Genomic DNA, 18,212 nt, shown 5'->3' on the forward strand with positions numbered 1-18,212 from the left:
CTCTCGCAGCGCTGGCGGCGCAACTACACTCGCGCTTCACAGCGCTGTGAATTCCCAAGTGTAGCCAAGGCCTAGATCTCATCTTCATTAAACCATATAGCACTTTTCCTCAAGAGCAAAGGGCTTTGTCTGTTACAAGTGCACACATTGGTTCCCACTGAAATTGGAAATTGTCTTGCACTGCAAAGGCAGTGTGCTGAATGCTCTGGGGAGGTGGCAGTGCTTTGTATTAATCAACAGAGAACTTGTCCAGCTGATTAAGAAATGGCATTGATGAGACTCCAAAGGGAGTCCCATTCTGTCCTCAGCTGGGAGAATGATGCCTGTTTTAGTGGGAGTGAGAGACCCCTGAAGCTTGGTGAGGGATATGAAAGATTTTCGGTGGGAGGTTGGATATGTGAAATGTAGGGTAATAAACTCTTGATTTATAGAAAGAAGCTACCTGTGGCGTGGTGGGTCTGGCAGAGTATGGAAGATTTAGTGGCAGGATATATTTTTTTAGAACATTGAAAGACTGTCCCACCCCTGTAGCTGGGACTGTATTTCACTCACTGACTGCCGGTGCATGGCAACTATTGAGAGTTTGTGTTCCAGGTCCCCTCAGTCCCAGAGGAGTTGTTCTTCACCAGTGAAGTCAAACAGGAGGGGTTGATGAGGGACACTATGACATCTGCTCAGGCTTTGGTAAGTTTTTGTAAAAGTAGCTGCTTTAATATTTGCTGCTGATTGACTGACTGAGGCATGGGTGACCTGCAGGCCAAGTGCAGCCTGTGGACTTCAACATTGTGTTTAATGGCTTATCTTCAGTGCAAATGTGTCGAACAAAGACGCTATAGGCTCCAGCATGCAATGCTTCAACTTGTCTGACTGGTCAGATTGCATTTTATGCTGGGACCTGTAGTCTCCATGGGCTGGACTTCAATATTAAAAACACAGGCAGCTGCAATCTGCTTGTTTTATGCAAATTACGCCTCGGGGCTTTTGGTAAACTGCCAATATGACTCTAAACTGGAGAAAGCGTGGACAGTATGAACTGGGGGTGCTTTGCCAAGGAGATGAGGCCTTTCTAGGGCACACAAGCATGTTTATTTACAGACTCTCATCTACTGTTGATAGGCTATCCACAGTGCAGTGTCTGTGTGAGAGTTACAGCCTGTCCCAGGTGCTAGGAGTGATGACAGAACAGAAACCAGAAATAGGTGACTCAGATCTTTTTTTAAAGAAGTCTACTGTATTGGGCTTCCCTACAATCCACCTGGCCTGGCAAAGGGTAATTAGCACCTGAACCAAAACCACTTCAGAGGATAAAAAATAATTCAAGCCAACAAATAGGCAGTTTTCAGATCCCACCTCCCTTGCTGTGTGTGGGAGCCTCCAGCCTGTCTCACCACTATATGAGAGTATCTTGTTACTGTGCAGTATGTGCCAGTCGCACCTCCAATGGCAGAAGGGAGATGCAGAACTCCATTGCAGCCTTTCCTAAATATGTACAATATACACTGCCTGCAGTGAAGGGATGCTAGGCCCTCCCTTGATCCCCACCCTGCTTGGCTGTGCCAGGTGATAATATGGCGGCGGGGGTATGTGTGGTCCTGTAACTCCGTAGGTCAGAGTCTAAAGTCAAGTAGACTGATTCTGTGTGTCTGGATGGAAGCAGTGGTAGAGCTTTAATTTTTAATAGTTGTGTATTCTTTACCCTCCTCCTAGTTTGGGCTCCTCCCCCAGTCAGGGCAGCACGCCTCCACTGGGGTCCCTAATCCCTTTTTACAGCCATCCACTCTCAGTGGGGTTTTGACAGGGATCAGGACTAAAGCTCAAGCAATGGCAGATCTTTTTGAAATGCAGCACTGTTCACTGCACATTTGAGGGCAGGAATGAGCTCTGTGGGTGTTCAAAGTTCATATCTCTCTTCAGAAGCACTTGATCTGGATTGTGATTAGCTCCATTTTTGGGGGGTAAGGTGCCCTGAGACATCTGCGTGATACGTAAGGGATTTCTAATCCTCTAAAGATGATGCCCTTTTGCAGTTGTTCTGTCCTTCAGCTTCCTTTTCTTCCTTTACCAGGATTCTGTGCCTTTGGTGGATCAGCAGTTACTTTATACCTGCTGTCCCTTCCTTGGTGAGTATTGTATTGATGTTCGTGCCAGCATTCTTTGGTCCCATGAGTCAGGTCATCTTTCTTACCCCTTCCCACAACCTTGAATATCATAACTCTGACCTTGATGAAAAGACCAAGTCATGGATACTCCAACAACAATTGATAGAAGTACCTCTCAGGGGACAGGGAGGCTGCAGATTGAGTGTTCTGGCTGTGTAGAGTTAGTGATTCACAGGAGAGGGGGAGCCTTGCTTTCCATGGAAAGTCAGACTTGAATGGGGGAGTGCCAGGCTGCTCCATGCTGCGTTTAAACGGGAAGGGTTTGGATTGTGACAGTACTCTGGTCTCTAGGCTGACACTTACTGAAGGCAGAGGGGAGGGATCCCTTTGTACCTTGACATCATATACTGTCAAGCTTGTGCTGTCAGGATTGCTAGTGACTCTCAGTCATTGTTTCCTTGAGAGACTGCCTCCTGGTGGCTGTGCACTCATACAATGGAGGTGCCCACCTTACCATTGTGGAGGGCCAGCGCTGGCTTTGAAGATGAAATGGGGAGGCTTTACCTCCTGGGGCTATACTGCTGTGTATGTGGCTGCAGGGAAGGCTGTACAGTCAGTGCAATGATTCTTACATGAGAAATGTGCATCACAATTTGAAGGGTTGAAATCCCCCGCACTGAGCTCACCTCCGGCATTCTCTTGGTAACCACACCGGAGTGCCGAGAGGCCTTGATTCTCCCACAACCCTGGTGGCCCTTGCAGAGCTGCCACTTTCCATCCGGCGGTCTGAGGAGGACTGGGCGGGATTGTCATGAAAACCTTGTCCGAGTCAGTACTCCCTAATCCTTCTGAAGGGTCACTGTTGAATGTTGGGAAGCAGAGTGCTGCCTTCCTGTTCCCTGCTGGGAGTGCAGCTTCTGGGGGTGCCTTGCTGCCCTGCAAGGGTAGAGGCTTGCGGCCTGCTTTCCTCACCACCCTGTGTGGGATATTGGGATTGCGCTGGCCTCTCCTCGGATCCCAAACTTAGTCTCCTTTGCTATTGCAGAACCTGGTTCAGTGAATTTCTCTCTGCACGTCTGGCTCTGTTACCCACTGTCAGGACTGTCTATGTGGGGACTACTCTTCACACCTGTTTTTCTCTTTACAGGCGAACTACGGAAGCTGCTGGCTTCCTTTGTGGCTGGCAGTGGAGCAAAGAATGGTGGCTTTATAAGGAAAATAACCCCAACTGCTGCAGAGTCCTTGGCACCTAAACCTTCTGTCACACAGCAGAAATTGCAGGTAGAGAGAACCTGAGGAGCTTTGTACTGACTCCTTGCACAAGTTAGAGATGCACTCTGTTTCCACGTAATGAAATAGCTCAGAGCACGGTGAAGTGGCTTTTCACAGCAGATATGCAAAGGGAGGGAGTGTTCACAAGAGGGCAGGATGCACAGTGTTAGCATAAAACTATATTTGGGGGGTTACGGGGGGGACAACACAAGCATAAGCAGCAGAGAATCTCTTGCTTAACAGTTATAAGTTATATAACAGTTATATATACTGTCTGCTTGTTAAATCTTCCAGCACTGATACTGGGTGGGCTCTAAATTCTAGAGAACCTGAATACACAAGCCTTTCCTGTCAAACGCACAGCTGATTCTTATATACCCAGTCTTTCTTCCTGCCTCTTCTTTCTGGCGTGTACCTCTGACTTTCTTTTTACACTGCTCTGACTCCCCTATAACCATGGTAGGACATATGAGAGTTCTGTGTGTGGTACAGTGTTGTCCATCCTATAATTAAAGCGGATAAAGTAACACCACCTGGGAATGGCTCATTGTCATACAGTGCTCCCAGTTGCAGTCTGCTGTGAAAAGATGCTGCTTTCAGAATGGACAGAGCTATCCATGTTTTTCCTTTCTCTTTTCCCCCCTTTATCAGTGAATTGTTTTGCAGTTTCTCACAAGTCAAAAGGAATAAGTTTTGGGCTAAAAGGTGAGCGGAAGATAGGACATAAGCATTTTACAGGGTGTGCCGGGGTTGTGGTCATAAAATGCTCTAGTATAGACAAGTTTTGTGCCTTTACTGTGTACAGTACACAACAAAGTCAATGTGCCCTGGGCCTGTTTATTCCTGTAGTGCAAAGGGGAGGATTGGTGTGGAGTGCCCTGGTCTGTTTGTAGCACTTGTTCTTCCTCTCGGGCAGGTGGAGCTGGAGCAGGCCTTCTTCCACAACCAGCCTCCATCCCTGCGGAGAACAGTGGAATTTGTGGCAGAGAGGGTGGGATCCAACTGTGTTAAGCACATCAAGTAAGTGCTGGGTTGGGCACCTCTGAAAATCCCTGCTTGCCTGTTGGGTTTTAATCTCTGAGGCCAAGGGTTTGGGTGTCCAGTTGCCTGTTGAGTTCAGTACTGCGAGTTCCTGGTGGAAACTAATCTGAGTGCTAGTCTAGGAAGGGTGCTGGTGACTGGCTGCCTGAAGTCCTGTCTGCTCTAGCGCTCTCAAAAGAGCTTAGTGTCTTAGGGTGTTTCTGTGAGCATCTTCAAGGGAAAGCTGTGTATCCCTTGTCACTTTGGATTATGTCTGCTTGGAGTGAACATGGAAACATAGAAATTGCCATGTTGGATCAGGCCTGTAGTCCTTCTAGCCTACATATCTCTGATAGTGGCTAGCACCAGATGCTTCAGGGGAAGATTCAAGACACATCACAGTAGGCAGATGTGGGATAATCTACCCCTCATGTTGGGTCTCATTGTAAACCCTAATAGTTAGAGATTGGCTTAGGCCCTTCCAAATTTTGTTAGCTATAACTGAGAACTCTGGATATTCCTGTTAGCCGTAGAAACCTACAGTCCCTTTTTGAATCTCACTGTTTTTGGCCTCAACAACATCCTGTGGCAATGAGTTCCAATGAGCCTGGGATGATAAGACTCTCTCATGGGGGGAAGGGGGGGAGGAGTTAGATGAATAAAATAACGTGATGGCGTTTTTAATCTCTGTTTTTTCATCTGTGATCTAAAGGAAAATGGTGCCCCTCTGGAAGCAGGATATAAGGGCTATATACTGATTTCCTGGCTTGTTCTTTCTGTTGTCCCATTGGCTTGTAACAGGGCAACGCTAGTAGCAGAGCTGGTCAAAAGGGCAGAGGTCATGCTGCAGGATAAGGTAAAGGAAGAGGATGCTAATCATAGCAAACTGCTGGACGAGGTGTGTGCTCAGCTGTACGAGGAAGGGGCGCAGGCTCTCCACAAAGGCAGAGAGTAAGCAGGAGAAGCTACTTAAATTAGTCATTTCTCTTCCTTTTCATTGTAGAGTTCTTAATGATGTGCAGGCTTTGAGATTAAACCAGTATTTTTAAAACCCCCAACCTCTGCTTTAGACACGCTGGTGTGTTTAACTGCATCCCTGTAACCTCAGCTCAGTTTCCCTTCAGATGCCTCCTGTTCCTGGAAAGGAATTGAGGATACAGTCCTGTGTACCCTAGCTGCCTTCAGCTCCAAACTGACTTAAGCTCCAGTCATTGTATTTTCCCCTCTTTTGGGAGAGGAAGGAAGGAATCCTGGGTGTTACGGCTCAACTGTCTATGGCAGGAGCCTGTAATTAAAACTTTGCTTACTTGGTTCTGTCTGGTTGTGGGACCCACTATGATGTTCAAGTGGTGAAATGTAACAAAGCAGGTGGAAGTCCCTGCAGGGACATTTCTGACTGTCACCCTAGAGCAGTGGATCCCAAACTGTGGGTCAGGACCTCAGGGCTGGCTTAGACTTGCTGGGGCTAGGGCCGAAGCCAGAGGGCTTCGGCCTTGGGTGGCGAAACTCGGGATACAGCCCAGCTGCCTGAGACTGAAGCCCTTGGGCTTTGGCTTTGGCCACCCAACCCAGGGCAGCGGGGCTCATGCAGGCCCAGGCTTCGGTGCCTCCTCTAGGGGTCGTGTAGTAATTTTTGTTGTCAGAAGGGGGGGGGGTCTCAGTGCAATCAAGTTTGAGAACCCGGCCCTAGAGCTTTGGCTGACACAACAGTATATTTTTTTTGCCATTTTTTCTTTGCAGATTTTGCAGGTTGAAAGGGCCTGAGGCTGTGAGAGTGCTGCTGCCAGAAGAGACGTCAGCAGCAGTATGTACCGTGTCTATTAAAGGCCTTGCCTTTCAGTCCTGATTGGTATCCCTGTATCGCCATTGCTGCCACTTTTAAACCCCTCCGTGATAGGATGGTCGAATTTACTGACACATGGGTGTAAAATCACTCTGAGCCTCATGCCTGCCCAGGTTAACTGGGCATTTCTGTCAAAATGATCCAGCAGCAAAATAGTTAACTGTTGTTTACATCATTATCGTTTGACTTCATAGTTAACTCCCGTTACGATTAATGTGATTCATTAATCATAATTTATATTACATTAATTATACATTAATATAATACATCTTAGCACCAAATACTGCCTGAGTCAATGGGCTTCACATAGAGAATGTGTGTAAAGGGACCCTTTTGGTCATTTGAGAACCCAGTTTCCATGACAGCAGCCTCGTCCCATTTGAGTTTATCAAGAGACGCACATATTGACTCTGAACACGATGTATGTTAAAATGAAGACTTTCCCCTAGAGAGTTTGTTCCTTTGTCTCTCCCTGCCCAGCAGGGCAGGGCTGTCCTGTGAATGGCAGTAACTGTAACGCTGCTGCTTATCCATTCCAAAGGTTTTGAACAGTGCAGAAGACATTGCGGTGGGACTGGCTACTGAGAAGGCCTGCACCTGGCTGTCAACCAACATCACAGGTAGGCCTCAGCTCTCTGCACTGTGGCTGCTCCCGACTTGAAGGCAGGGACTTTTGTAAGATCAGAGAGGTCTTTCCAGTGTAATGAAGTACATGCTCTCCCTGGTTTTCTTGTAGTCAAAGGTTTGTCCTGCCCATCCATACCTGTTTAGAAGCAGGGGAAGGGGTTGCTGTCCTCACCCATCTGGTTTCCAACCCTAAGTGCATGTTACAAGGTTTTGAGTTCTCAGACTTTGGCATTTAGGTCACTTCAGGATCTGAGGTCAGGAGTCTGTCTGGGGCATGCGGGGTTCTACAATATGGGAGGCTTCCTCCTAATCTGTCACTTGGGCTAAAGTCTTGTCCTCACTAGACATTTACAGCGCTAAAATCTGCTTGGTCCCTTTAGCATGCTTCTAAAATACCTTGTGTCCACACCAACTACTCCTCCTTAGGGCTTGCCTGCAGATTAGGTATCACTCAAATTGGAATTGCTTTCAGCAGAACGCCAGTTTAATCAGAACCATTTCAGACTGCACTGGCTTACTGCTAGTATTGATGGCAATGAAATGATTCAAAGCTAGTTCTCCAGCTACTGTCCCATAGTGCCTTGGTAGCATTTCAGAATCTCGCAGAAGTCATTGCTTCTGGGAGTTGTGCCAAGAACTATGGGATAGGTACCCAGTAGGCGTTGCAGCTAAAATGGTTTAGAACAGCACTAGTGTGGATGCTGGGCTCAGAACATGAATTGATGTGATGGCTAGTGCAGCCATGCTAAAGCATTGATGTGTAAACTGGCACAACGCACCAGGTCAGCTTTCTAGTGTAAACACTACCTAATAGCGATGCTAGTTTATCTCCTGCTTAATTGATGTTCACAGGACACACAGATCCTCTAATAGAAGGCTCAAGAGATGGGTTAGGTATTACCACTAACCTACACTTCTGAGAAGAGCTGTGGGTGCAGCATTGACTCTGCCTGTGCCTGGGGTCGGGAGCCTGTGATTATGAGAAGGAATAGGAGCTCAGAGGGCTGGGATGTTGGAAACCTAACACATTCCTCATGCTGGTCCTGAAACACCACTCAATGGAGAAAGATTTGAGGGAACACCCCATATTGTGGTTTCTGGAAACCGTTTTCTCCATGTCCCTTGTGAGAAAAATATGAATGTAATAAGCCCTGTTATTTGTTCCTTACAGCACTGATCAAAAGAGAAGTGAGAACTACCTTTAATCGGATGTTGAGAGTCCAGGGGCCTTCCTTACCCAGTGAGGATGCACAGGGGGAGAGGAAAGGTTGTCCCCCCGACTGCCAGCACCATGCTCCGTTCCCCTCTCAGATCATCAATGAGATCAAAGTACAGAACTTCCACTGTCTCCTTGGTTACACTGATACTTTTTTGACTTTCCTCCCATGGATACAGTTAAGCTGTCACAGTTCCAAGGAACAAGCTCTGAGCCTGGGTGGGAGTGGAGGCGGGTGCGCCTATGTTGCTTCTCACTCCCTTCCAGTAGCTGCTTAGAGATCAGCATTCTGGTCCCAAGTTGCCCTGTCAAATACAGTGTTCATGGTGACATGGCCATGGGGTGAGAGGGAGATGTCCATCTGACTCCACTTGCATAAGTCCGGAGTCCCTGTTTTAGGGATGTAAGAGCCATCCTGCCACAGTGAGAGTTTTGTGCAGCTCTGTTATGAAGAGTGACCATGTCAAAATGGTTCCTCCTTACACTGCAGATCTGCTCCCTGTGTGTTTTTTTCAGTGAGCTCTGCTGACTTCAGGGACTAAAATAAGTATTTCCTGGTCTTTATCCCTGTCAGCCCTGCAGAGCTAGCTGGATTCTGTTCCTTCTTATGCACCAACAGAATTGTTTGCTGAGTTCCAGTCAGCTACATCAGTGCAAATCCATGGAAAGGGGTTTGCCTGCCTGCCTGCCTGCCTTTCCCTCTGCATTTAACTGGATTTAGGGGGAATTGAAGTTAGAGAGAAAGAAGGGAGTGATCGGATGGCTTGATTTTTCCAGATTGCCTTCCTATTAGAACTGATATAAAATGCCTTCCCACCTCTCTTGTCCCAGGCTTAAATGGATGCTGTTCTCCTAGAAATCATATAGTTAAAAAAAACCCAAACAGTTCTCTCACCATCACCTGAAATTATTAAGTGAAAGAATATTAATAATCTCATCTGCTTTTCACTATTTGTTCTGCTTGTTTTTCTGAGTTAATTTCTGTTTACCTGGGTAGTGAAAGTAGCGTACCTATAGTCAGATTCCTATCAGTTTCATATGTACTAGGCCACTGCCTCCAATGTTTTGGTTGCAAAAACTGAAATGGAATGTGTTTTTTGTTTTAAATAAAAAAAATAAGCGTTTCCACTGGAATTACAAAAAAAAAAGTCATGGAAAGTTATATGAAGATTTAATTTTTTTTTTTTTAATTTTGCTTTTTACACAGCTTAAATTTGGAGTCACTAGATTTGACATAGTCCTTTTGAAGTTCTAAAACACAGTTGTTTCCATGTCTTCTAATTGAAGTTCTGCCCTTTAGTTGTCATTCAAGGATACTAGTACGGTTGGTAAGTCACTAGTGATGCTAGGTGTTAACCACACACAGCATCAGGAAAAATATGATCCAAGGAACCAGACAGTTAATGCTACACATTTGTTTTGAGTGTGATATAGTGCTTCTTGTAATAATGGTGTTGAGTCTCATAGAGAGGCAGAAGATGATGTCGTGGTTGAGATACAAGATGGTGGATGGAGGCAGGGGTCAGAAGACCTGGGTTCTGTTACCAGCTGTGCCATTGACTCTCTGTGACTTTGGCAAACCACTTAGACCAAAACTTTGAAAGTTGGGTGGCTAAATAAGTGATGTGATTTGCAAGGGTGGTGAGAAGCTGTTGCCCTTATTGACATCAGTGAGTGCTACAGGCAAAATTCAGGCCACTTATTACATGCCTAAATATAGATTTAGGTTCCTAGCTTCAGGCACCCAGGTTTGAAAAAATTGGTGGCAATATTTTTATTTCTATTTCCCTTTCCTAGTCTGTAAAATGGGGATAATACTAACCTCCTTCATGGTCTGTGTGTGGTTTAGGGTTTTGTGTGTGAGAGAAAATTAAGGAATGGTTGTAAATCACTTAATCTTCAGTCCAGTGGTCTCTCTAGAAATGCAAAGTATGAGTTATTAGATGAGCCGTTGTTGCCTTTTCGTCCAGGACGTGCTCTGTGTTGCTGTGGGACCCAGGGATGAAGATGAAGGAATTCCCTATGTCCAGCTGGAGTGCTTGCTGAAAAGACTGAGCCAAACGCTTCAGTGCAGAAAGGTAGAAATAAAAAAGTAGGCCGTGCTTTCTGAGCCATCTGTGTACCTGCTAGTGTGATGAACCTGTCTCAGCTTGTGCTACGGGGGCACCTTTCATCTGAGCTCAGACGTGGCAAAGATAAGTGTCATTCTCTGACCCTAGATATCTGCATGTGATGTGTGGGGTATGTGAAGATTGATTATTTTCGTGAATTTCCTGGAACTTTCCAACAATGCCTTCTTTAATGACCCTGAGTCAGCAGCTCTGTGGCTCCTGCTGTTGCTGCTTGTGCCTTTCCTAATTATTTTTAATGCAAAGCTCCTGTCCGATCAGTCTGAACCAGAGGCTGCAGGTTCTGGGATGATTCCCTGATGGTGACATGCCAATTTTATGTTTTCAGTTCATGTGTCCCACATCGGAGCAGCAGCTGGCTAGGTGCACTGTAGAGTTGGCATCTCTCCTAGGTAAGCCAGTTGTGATGCCTGTGCATTGTTAATGCTGACTGCTTTCCCCTCACCTCTGAGTGCCCCTTAGGTCTCCCTGCTTGTAACAAAAGTGCCACTGGATCTGCAAAGACGTTCCATTGCAAAACCCAGAGCATGACTACTGGGAGATTGCTTTCTTAAAACCCCTCACAAACATCAGTCTTTTGAGCTGGCCCTCCTTCAACTACATATTTACCTCATTCACCCTTTTTTCCCCTCCCAGTTCTTGGCCCCCTCATTCAGACACGCAGTCAGCTCTGAGATCCCTGTCTCTGGATTCTTGGAATTGAGCATTTTCCTAAATGTAATGTTTGATTCCAGTTTTCATGCCTCGCTCGTGAGAGAGAAAGTCAGTAGCTCATTTCATGTGGATCAGTGACGACCCTGTGCAGGTTCAGCCAATGCAATACTGTTATATAACTTATAACTGTTAAGCAAGAGATTCTCTGCTGCCAATGCAATACTGTCTCGATCTCTTGGCAGCAGCCAACTACAGTGTGTGATTTCCCCTCTTGCTAAATGTGTCATTATGGTTTCTGACACCTGATGTGCATCTATACCTCACACACTTCTAGCTAATGATGTGGGTGCAGAGCTTTCCCCCTGGCCAGTCTCCTAATCTCTGCTATCTAGAGCCTTCAGAGGGAGTAGGGCTCCCCTTGAAATGTCCCCCTATCAGAGAGCAGTCTGCTGTACCTTGGAAGGATGAAACGCTTACACTGAACTCTTTTCTGGGTCTGGAAATGCAGTTCTGTCTTTCCATGAGATGACAAGAGACTACAGGGAAGGTCTGAGAGTTTTTTAGGATTCATTGGTTAGCTGTATTTAGAAGTACTGTAATAAGAATAATTAAAAATGAATACGTTGTCCTTAGAGAAAACAGTTCATCCACTATAAAGTGAGAGTACAGCAGCCCCACATAAATCTGGGATCTACTAATCTACCAGTAAAATTATTAATGTAAAGTGTACATTTTTATTTATTTAAATGTTCTATTCAGTTAAAGTAACCACTGCCTTTTGTAGGAGTGACCACTACATCCCATTCTGTTAGCAATAAAACTAGCTACTAGTTCTTAGTCTGTCTTCTCCCAGCTTTGTGGGCAATAGGGCAGTAGAGTAGCATTAGTCAACTTCAGAACAGACTTCTATTTCTTGTCTGTGATGTCTTCTGCTTTGGGTGCAGAACCCAGAATTTTGCATGTTCCAAGATTCATAGAATATCAGGGTTGGAAGGGCCCTCAGGAGGTCATCTAGTCTAACTTCCTGCTCAAAGCAGGACTAATCCCCAGACAGATTTTTACCCTGTTCCCTAAATGACCCTCCTCAAGGTTTGAATTCACAACCCTGGGTTTAGCAGGCCAATGCTCAAACCACTGAGCTATCCCCAAGCTATCCCCAGTTGTAACTGCTGCTCTGCATTGCCTCTTCATGAGTGTTTTCACCTTGGTGTTTGTATTGGTGCTACCCAAGCCTGTCAGCTCACTAACAATGTGCTGCACGTACCAAGATGACTGTAAATGTAATAGTAATAAACTGTATTGGTCCATCCCCTCCGTCCCATAGTTTCAGATCGTGTTCCTATCCAGGGCCTTAAGCCTCAGACCCAGAAGAAACCTGAAAGACAACGAGGGAAGAAGAATGCTGTCTACGGGCTTCTGAAATCGCTGCTGTCGGTTTGGAAGGAAGACTTTTGGACACCTGTTCCTGTTCAGCTGATGTTCAGCAGGAAGAATGTCGGCTACATCGCAGAAGTCGAGCGACGTGAGGTGGGACTTCCTTAGCTCTCCAGAACCAGCTGCCCAATCCTGCTCGCCATACTCACACTGGAGTTCTATTGACTTCTGTGACTGACTATCATGTGAGTAAGGCCAGCAGGATTTGGCTTTCACTGTTCAGCTGCCAATGAGTTTCTTCAGGGACAGCGGAAATGTAAGAGCAGTGTATAGTGTTGTCAAGAAGGCAGACTGTAATACTTACGTTTGGGGAGATGCAAGTGACACTAGAATTTGTTCAGTTTAATGCCCGAACAAATGATAAATTGCTGATCAACCTGAGAGATTATAGGACTGTAAACGTAAATGGCCCCATGGTTAACTTTGGATCTGAAGAATTTTCCTGTCTAGTTCCAGACCAGGATATCAGCTTTAGTTGAAAATTAGACTGGCATTCCCAACCTCTCCTTGAGCTAGGCAGGAAACACTTACTCTATTTCCAACTGGGAATCCAGAACTGAAAATGAACGTAAGAACGGCCATACTGGGTCAGACCAATGGTCCATCTAGCCCTGTATCCTGTCTTCGGACAATGGCCGGAGCCAGGTGCTTCAGAGGGAGTGAACTGAACAGGGCAATTTATCAAGTGATCCATCCTCTGTCATCCAGTCCCAGCTTCTGGCAGTCAGAGGTTTAGGGACACTGGGAGCATGGGGTTGCATCCCTGCCATTTTTTCTAATAGCCATAGATGGACCTATCCTCCATGAACTTATAGAATCTTTTTTTAACCCAGTTATTGCCAGGGGATGTTGTGAAGGCGAGAAGTAGAAGTTTCACTGGTTGACTGTGCATTGTGTGAAGAGGAGTACTTCCTCATATTTGTTTTAAACCTTCTCCCTGTTGATTTCTTTGGATGACCCCTGGTTTGTGTGTTGTGAAGGGATAAATAATACTCCCTGATTCACTTTCTCCCCACCATTCGTTATTTTATAAATCTCTATCATATCTTGCCGCAGTTGTCTCTTTTTCAACCTGAACAGTCCCAGCCTTTTTAATGTCTCCTCATATGGAAGCTGTTCCATATCTCTGTATTTTTTCCAGTTCTAATATATCTTTTTTGAGATGGGGCAACCAGAACTGCACTCAGTATTTGAGATGTGGGCATACCACGGATTTATAAAGTGGCATTATTATATTTTCTGTCTTTTTATCCCTTTGTTATGGTTCCTAACATTCTGTTAGTGTTTTTGCACATTGAGCAGATGTTTTCATAAAATGCTTCACAATGACTCCAAGATCTTGAGTGGTAGGTAGTAGCTAATTTAGATCTCATCATTTTGTATGTATAATTGGGATTATATTTTCCAGTATGCATTACTTTGCATTTATCAACATTGACATGGTGTGATTGTTTTATTGTAGAATAGACTAGATGAGCTGCAAGGGAAATTTACGTCATTCAGAATGGTAGACGACATCTACCAGGTGCAGCTTGTCCCCAGAACCCAGGGACAGAGTTTACTTCCTCCTTTCACCTTTGGTTTTTCCCCATAATACAGATTTGAGTAAATTCAAAACATAACTTGTACAGAGTTCTTACAAAGCAGTAAATAGATGCAGGCCACAGCCCATCTTGAGGAACTTGACACTCCTTGTTCCTTCTGCAGTGGGATTTGTTCCTGTTTATGCTTCGTGGTCTTGTTGACCATGATCTGATGGGAAATGCAGAGATAGAGAGCTGCTTGCATAGCCTCCAAGAACTTCTCTGGTCCTCAGTAAGTATTTATTTATTTTTCATTTAATATTCAGGCATGACTATGAGGATGCTGTGTCAGTTTGGCATTTTGCTTTCATTTTTTGTACTCCTCTCTCAAAGACCTAGGCCCAGATTCTTGTCTACATGGAGTTTCTGCTTGGTGGAATATAACGTGTGTAGGGTTGTCTTAGGCTGGATCTGTGCCTGCCCTGCTCCAGCATAGATTAGAAAACCTGCCACTATACCAGTTTACAATGGTCCCCAAGAAACCATAAACTAGCTGGGGATAGCTGAAGTGCAGCAAACTCTTGCCATCCCCTGACCTGGCCAGGCTAACAGGGGGCTGGGTATGTTGTCTCTGCTCCAGCTCAGAGCTTCTCTATGCCAGGGGAAATTCTCAGCTGGCAAGATCCAGCTGCTTTTCAGCCTGTTTGCCATCACCAGAATGCACCAGAGAATCTAGCCTGCTGGCCAGATGTTTCAAATGTGGGAGCCTCAGGTTAGTCTTCTGACGAATGTGGTCTGATTTTTGATGTGCTCAGCACCCATAAATCCCACTGCAGTTAATGGAAACTGCAGGTGCTCAGCACCTTTAAGAATCAGGCAATGATTTTTAGCTGCCTCTAGGTTCGTCCATAAACTAAGATGGGCACAGGGATCAAAGGGAAGGCTTGGTGTGCAAATCTGTGTATCTTATCGCTTCGGCAGCTGCGGTCTCTTTCACTCTGTTTTTACTGGTATAGTCTGCGTCATTGTATTAACATCCCAACACAAAACCTTGACCCCGTTTTTGCCTGTGAAATCTCAACTTTATATTATTCAAAAGAATTTTGTATCCCTTGGTTCACACTTTTAAAAGATGGTCTCTGATTTGCATTGTTTGTTGCAGGATTTCTTGGAAGAATTGGAAACTATCTCTAGAATATTTATATCCGAGTATCATGTTGCAGAACCCAGGACTAGGCCTTGTGAATTGGTGAGACAACCAAGAGGTACTCTGGCAGCACAAAGCTAGTGCAGATAATCTCTGTATGGATTAAGGAACTGAGGCGAACTCGACATGTGGAATTCGATAATGCTGCTGAGTCCATGCAGTAGGCCCCTTGCTTGGATCACCATGCATTGAAAGGTTACTTGTGCAAAAACTGCATCAAACTGTCCCTCGAAGGAGGGTCACTAGGTGTGACAGGAACACACATCCCTCAAAGGATTTGGAGGGGTTTACATCTGCAAATGGAAATGCTTCTAAGAGTTGCTCTCTAAGTTTGGAACTCTTAAGAACCTGACTGTGGTTCACAGCTGATGATCTACATTTGTAGTGGAAACACATCTTGTGCTCCTGCAGCAAGAGGCTCTGACCAGAGTCTGGAATCCGTTCTCATGCACAAAATCTGCTACGTTGCTGGAAGGATTTCTGGTGGTTTCCCAAGGTGCCATCTCTTATCTTAACTTAGTGTGATTTCTTATAGACTCTCTTAGAAAATACACTGTGCCACCAGGAGAGGGAATAAGTCAAACTATAGCCCAAGGAGATGAACGGATATTTATTTTTCACCATGAGCTCAAGCTTGAAGGTTTGTTTTTTAAATTTTTTAAGACTCGTTTTAAAAGTAAAATCACAAAAAAAATATTTTGGAGCATTGGATCAGATATTATTTTAAAGGACATTCATGCTTATGCTTGTGTCTCACTTAACAAAAGCAGCACTTGTATTTCATGTTTTTTATAGAATTGAGGGGGAGATTATCTGGTTATCTTTTTTACTGGGGAGAGCTGACAGTATTTTAAGAGGCATTGTTTTTGTAGTGTGAGCATAAATGCCATGTATCTGTTACTCACTGTCTTTAAAATCCTTATTGCCTTGAGTTTGGGGTTCTTCCATAGAAATACCTGTGTGTCATAAGCTCAGACTAGAGTAACTAGATTGAAAATGTAATGGAACTCCCATGAAGTAGCATCACTAGGCTGTTGGAAGGAAGCAGTCCTATGCATGGCATGTCCATCCTCATGGATCCACCTTAAAAGGGGAACTGCCAGTATCTTAAATACAATGTTCCAAGTGTTGAGTGACTAATATATTGCTAAAATCCAGTCCACATCAGAGAGTTTGCATAGGATTTGCCTCCCTGTATAAGGAAGGATTTTTTTTCTTTTGCCTAACAGGTTGATGGAGTGTCTTTTTTCCTCACTAAATACAGGTTATTCAAAAGTAAATATTGTGTTACATAAGCAAGACAGCTAGACAAGGTGAATCCTAGGCTGTTTGCTAATGGCTAATGGCCATTTCTATTGCTAATTAACCTATCTCTTGCTGGTATGGGTAGGAATTCCTGGGGTAGAAAATAAAATGTCAAGGAGTTAAATTGTTTTTAAAAATCAGAGTAACTACATAAATCTGGCTACTACTAAATCCTACTGGACACAGAGAAAATGAGGGAAACCAAAGAGGACAATGTGCATGTTGCAACTTTTTTGGGTAGTTTTGTCACCTACTCAGACTGGTGGGTGCTGGATTGAAGGAGACTGCAGATCCCAGGTATCTGTCTTTTCAGTGTTTTTTGTTTGCTGTCATCGTGCTCCGGTTGATGTTCAGTAATAACATTATCATGTGAACAAAGTGTGTGGACAGGAACAGCTGCGCAGTATGAACTGAAAGAACAGGTGTGCTTCATGCTACAGCACACTCGCTCTTCAGGGCTCAGTATAACAGGACCATTTCACTGTTGATATCTCAGTGAAGCTGCCAGATTTGCTATAATAAACAGATTATCAAAATGCAGCCCTGTTTTGTGTCTGAACTGTAAGTATATAAAGCTAGAAGTGCACAGAGTCGCTCGTTGTTTTTTTTAAACTGGTGCAAACTAAAGCACACAAGGATGCCCATCTCTAAGAAGCATGGCTGGGGAGCTGCACTCATCCTGTAAACACTCTGCAAGGCTTTTGTTGCAATAGTGAAGTTGCTGGGTCTCTTTCAGCCAACTCAGGTGTAACACTGACTTTGCCAACACGTTGTCCCTGCGCTGGCTGGTGAGTTGTGTTGTTCACATTACTTGTAATCAGTTTTTTATTCTGAACTTTCCCCAGCCCAAAACTGTTGGGCTGCACCTTTCTTCCTGCCAAGGCTGGAGGCTCTCCTCCAGGCTCCAGGGTTTGTCTGTGCCATGGCATCAGATTATCTGCTGCTGATGGTGGAAACAGAGCGGTAGTTCAGGCCTTCTTCCTTGCCCTTTAGCCTCTTGATTTTTAAAGTTTCTTTTGGGGCAATAACAAGCAACATCTTTTTTTCCACCTCTCCTCTGTTTTATTTAGGCTCCTCCTGGGTAAGTCCACAAGTCATCTTATAGTCAGTATAACTGCAACAGAGCCTGCATTCATATGGAGATAAACTTAAGGAGCTGCATGGTTCATTTCCCAGACAGATGGTTCCAGTCAGTTTTAGACAGGAGGACATGAGTGTCATTGCAGTATGGATGCTCTCTGGAGTGCCAGGCTCCTCAGCTTCCTTCATCCTCTCTCCAAACTCCAGGAATAAGAAAACATTAAGCCATTCTGATGGAAATCTTACACCTGCTAGAGCTAATGGCAATAAAACCTGTCCCAGGAAAGAGATTCAGGGCACTGCTCTACTTTCTTCCTAGTGAGAAAAGGGTTAGGAGGAGACTGGGCCATCCTAGACTTCAAAAAGATCTCTCCGTATTCTCTCCAGGAGACCTTTTCCACTGTTGGACCAGGAAGAGGTTTATCTGCGTAATCCCACCAGATGGTGTCATTGGCAGTTTCTCTGGTTTGCCTGCAACAATTGCTCCTGTCAGTACAAAATGCTACTCTTTTATCTGTTAATCCACAGGGCATTGACAAAGCTACCGGCCTGAGTGAGGAGTCTAGGAATTTAATTATACCTGTTCTTAGACTCCATGCTAATCAGGGCATGATCTTCGGATACCTCATAAGAATGGCCCTACTGGTCAGACCAAGGGTCCATCTAGCCCAGTATCGTTTTCTGACAGTGGCTAGTGCCAGGTACCCCAGAGGGAATGAACAGAACAGGGAATCATCAAGTGATCCATCCCCTGTTGCCCATTCTCAGCTTCTGGCAAACAGAGAGAGACTACAAGATCAAGA

The 18,212-nt window shown here is 45.0% G+C and overlaps 1 protein-coding gene across 4 annotated transcripts in view; it reads left to right on the plus strand.

Moving 5' to 3' along the window:
- CDAN1 (codanin 1) overlaps nt 1-16,937 on the plus strand; it is a 42,568-nt gene extending 25,631 nt beyond the window's left edge. For 3 of the 4 annotated variants that reach the window (XM_024197465.2, XM_024197467.2, XM_024197464.2), the window contains 13 exons: nt 595-684; nt 2,066-2,120; nt 3,247-3,380; nt 4,288-4,391; nt 5,193-5,342; nt 6,132-6,195; nt 6,776-6,854; nt 8,033-8,190; nt 10,048-10,155; nt 10,535-10,598; nt 12,185-12,387; nt 14,002-14,109; nt 14,980-16,937. In XM_024197465.2, coding sequence (XP_024053233.1) covers nt 595-684; nt 2,066-2,120; nt 3,247-3,380; nt 4,288-4,391; nt 5,193-5,342; nt 6,132-6,195; nt 6,776-6,854; nt 8,033-8,190; nt 10,048-10,155; nt 10,535-10,598; nt 12,185-12,387; nt 14,002-14,109; nt 14,980-15,105 — 1,443 coding nt within the window. In that variant the 3' untranslated portion in view covers nt 15,106-16,937. Of the gene's footprint in view, nt 1-594; nt 685-2,065; nt 2,121-3,246; nt 3,381-4,287; nt 4,392-5,192; nt 5,343-6,131; nt 6,196-6,775; nt 6,855-8,032; nt 8,191-10,047; nt 10,156-10,534; nt 10,599-12,184; nt 12,388-14,001; nt 14,110-14,979 lie in introns of those variants that run through there. The other variant, XM_024197468.3, reaches the window with a different exon arrangement.
- The last annotated feature ends 1,275 nt before the right edge of the window (nt 16,938-18,212 follow it).

Source organism: Terrapene carolina, unplaced genomic scaffold, assembly GCF_002925995.2.
Source record: "Terrapene carolina triunguis isolate 2854851 unplaced genomic scaffold, T_m_triunguis-2.0 Scaffold96, whole genome shotgun sequence".
NCBI classification, from domain to species: Eukaryota; Metazoa; Chordata; order Testudines; family Emydidae; genus Terrapene; species Terrapene triunguis.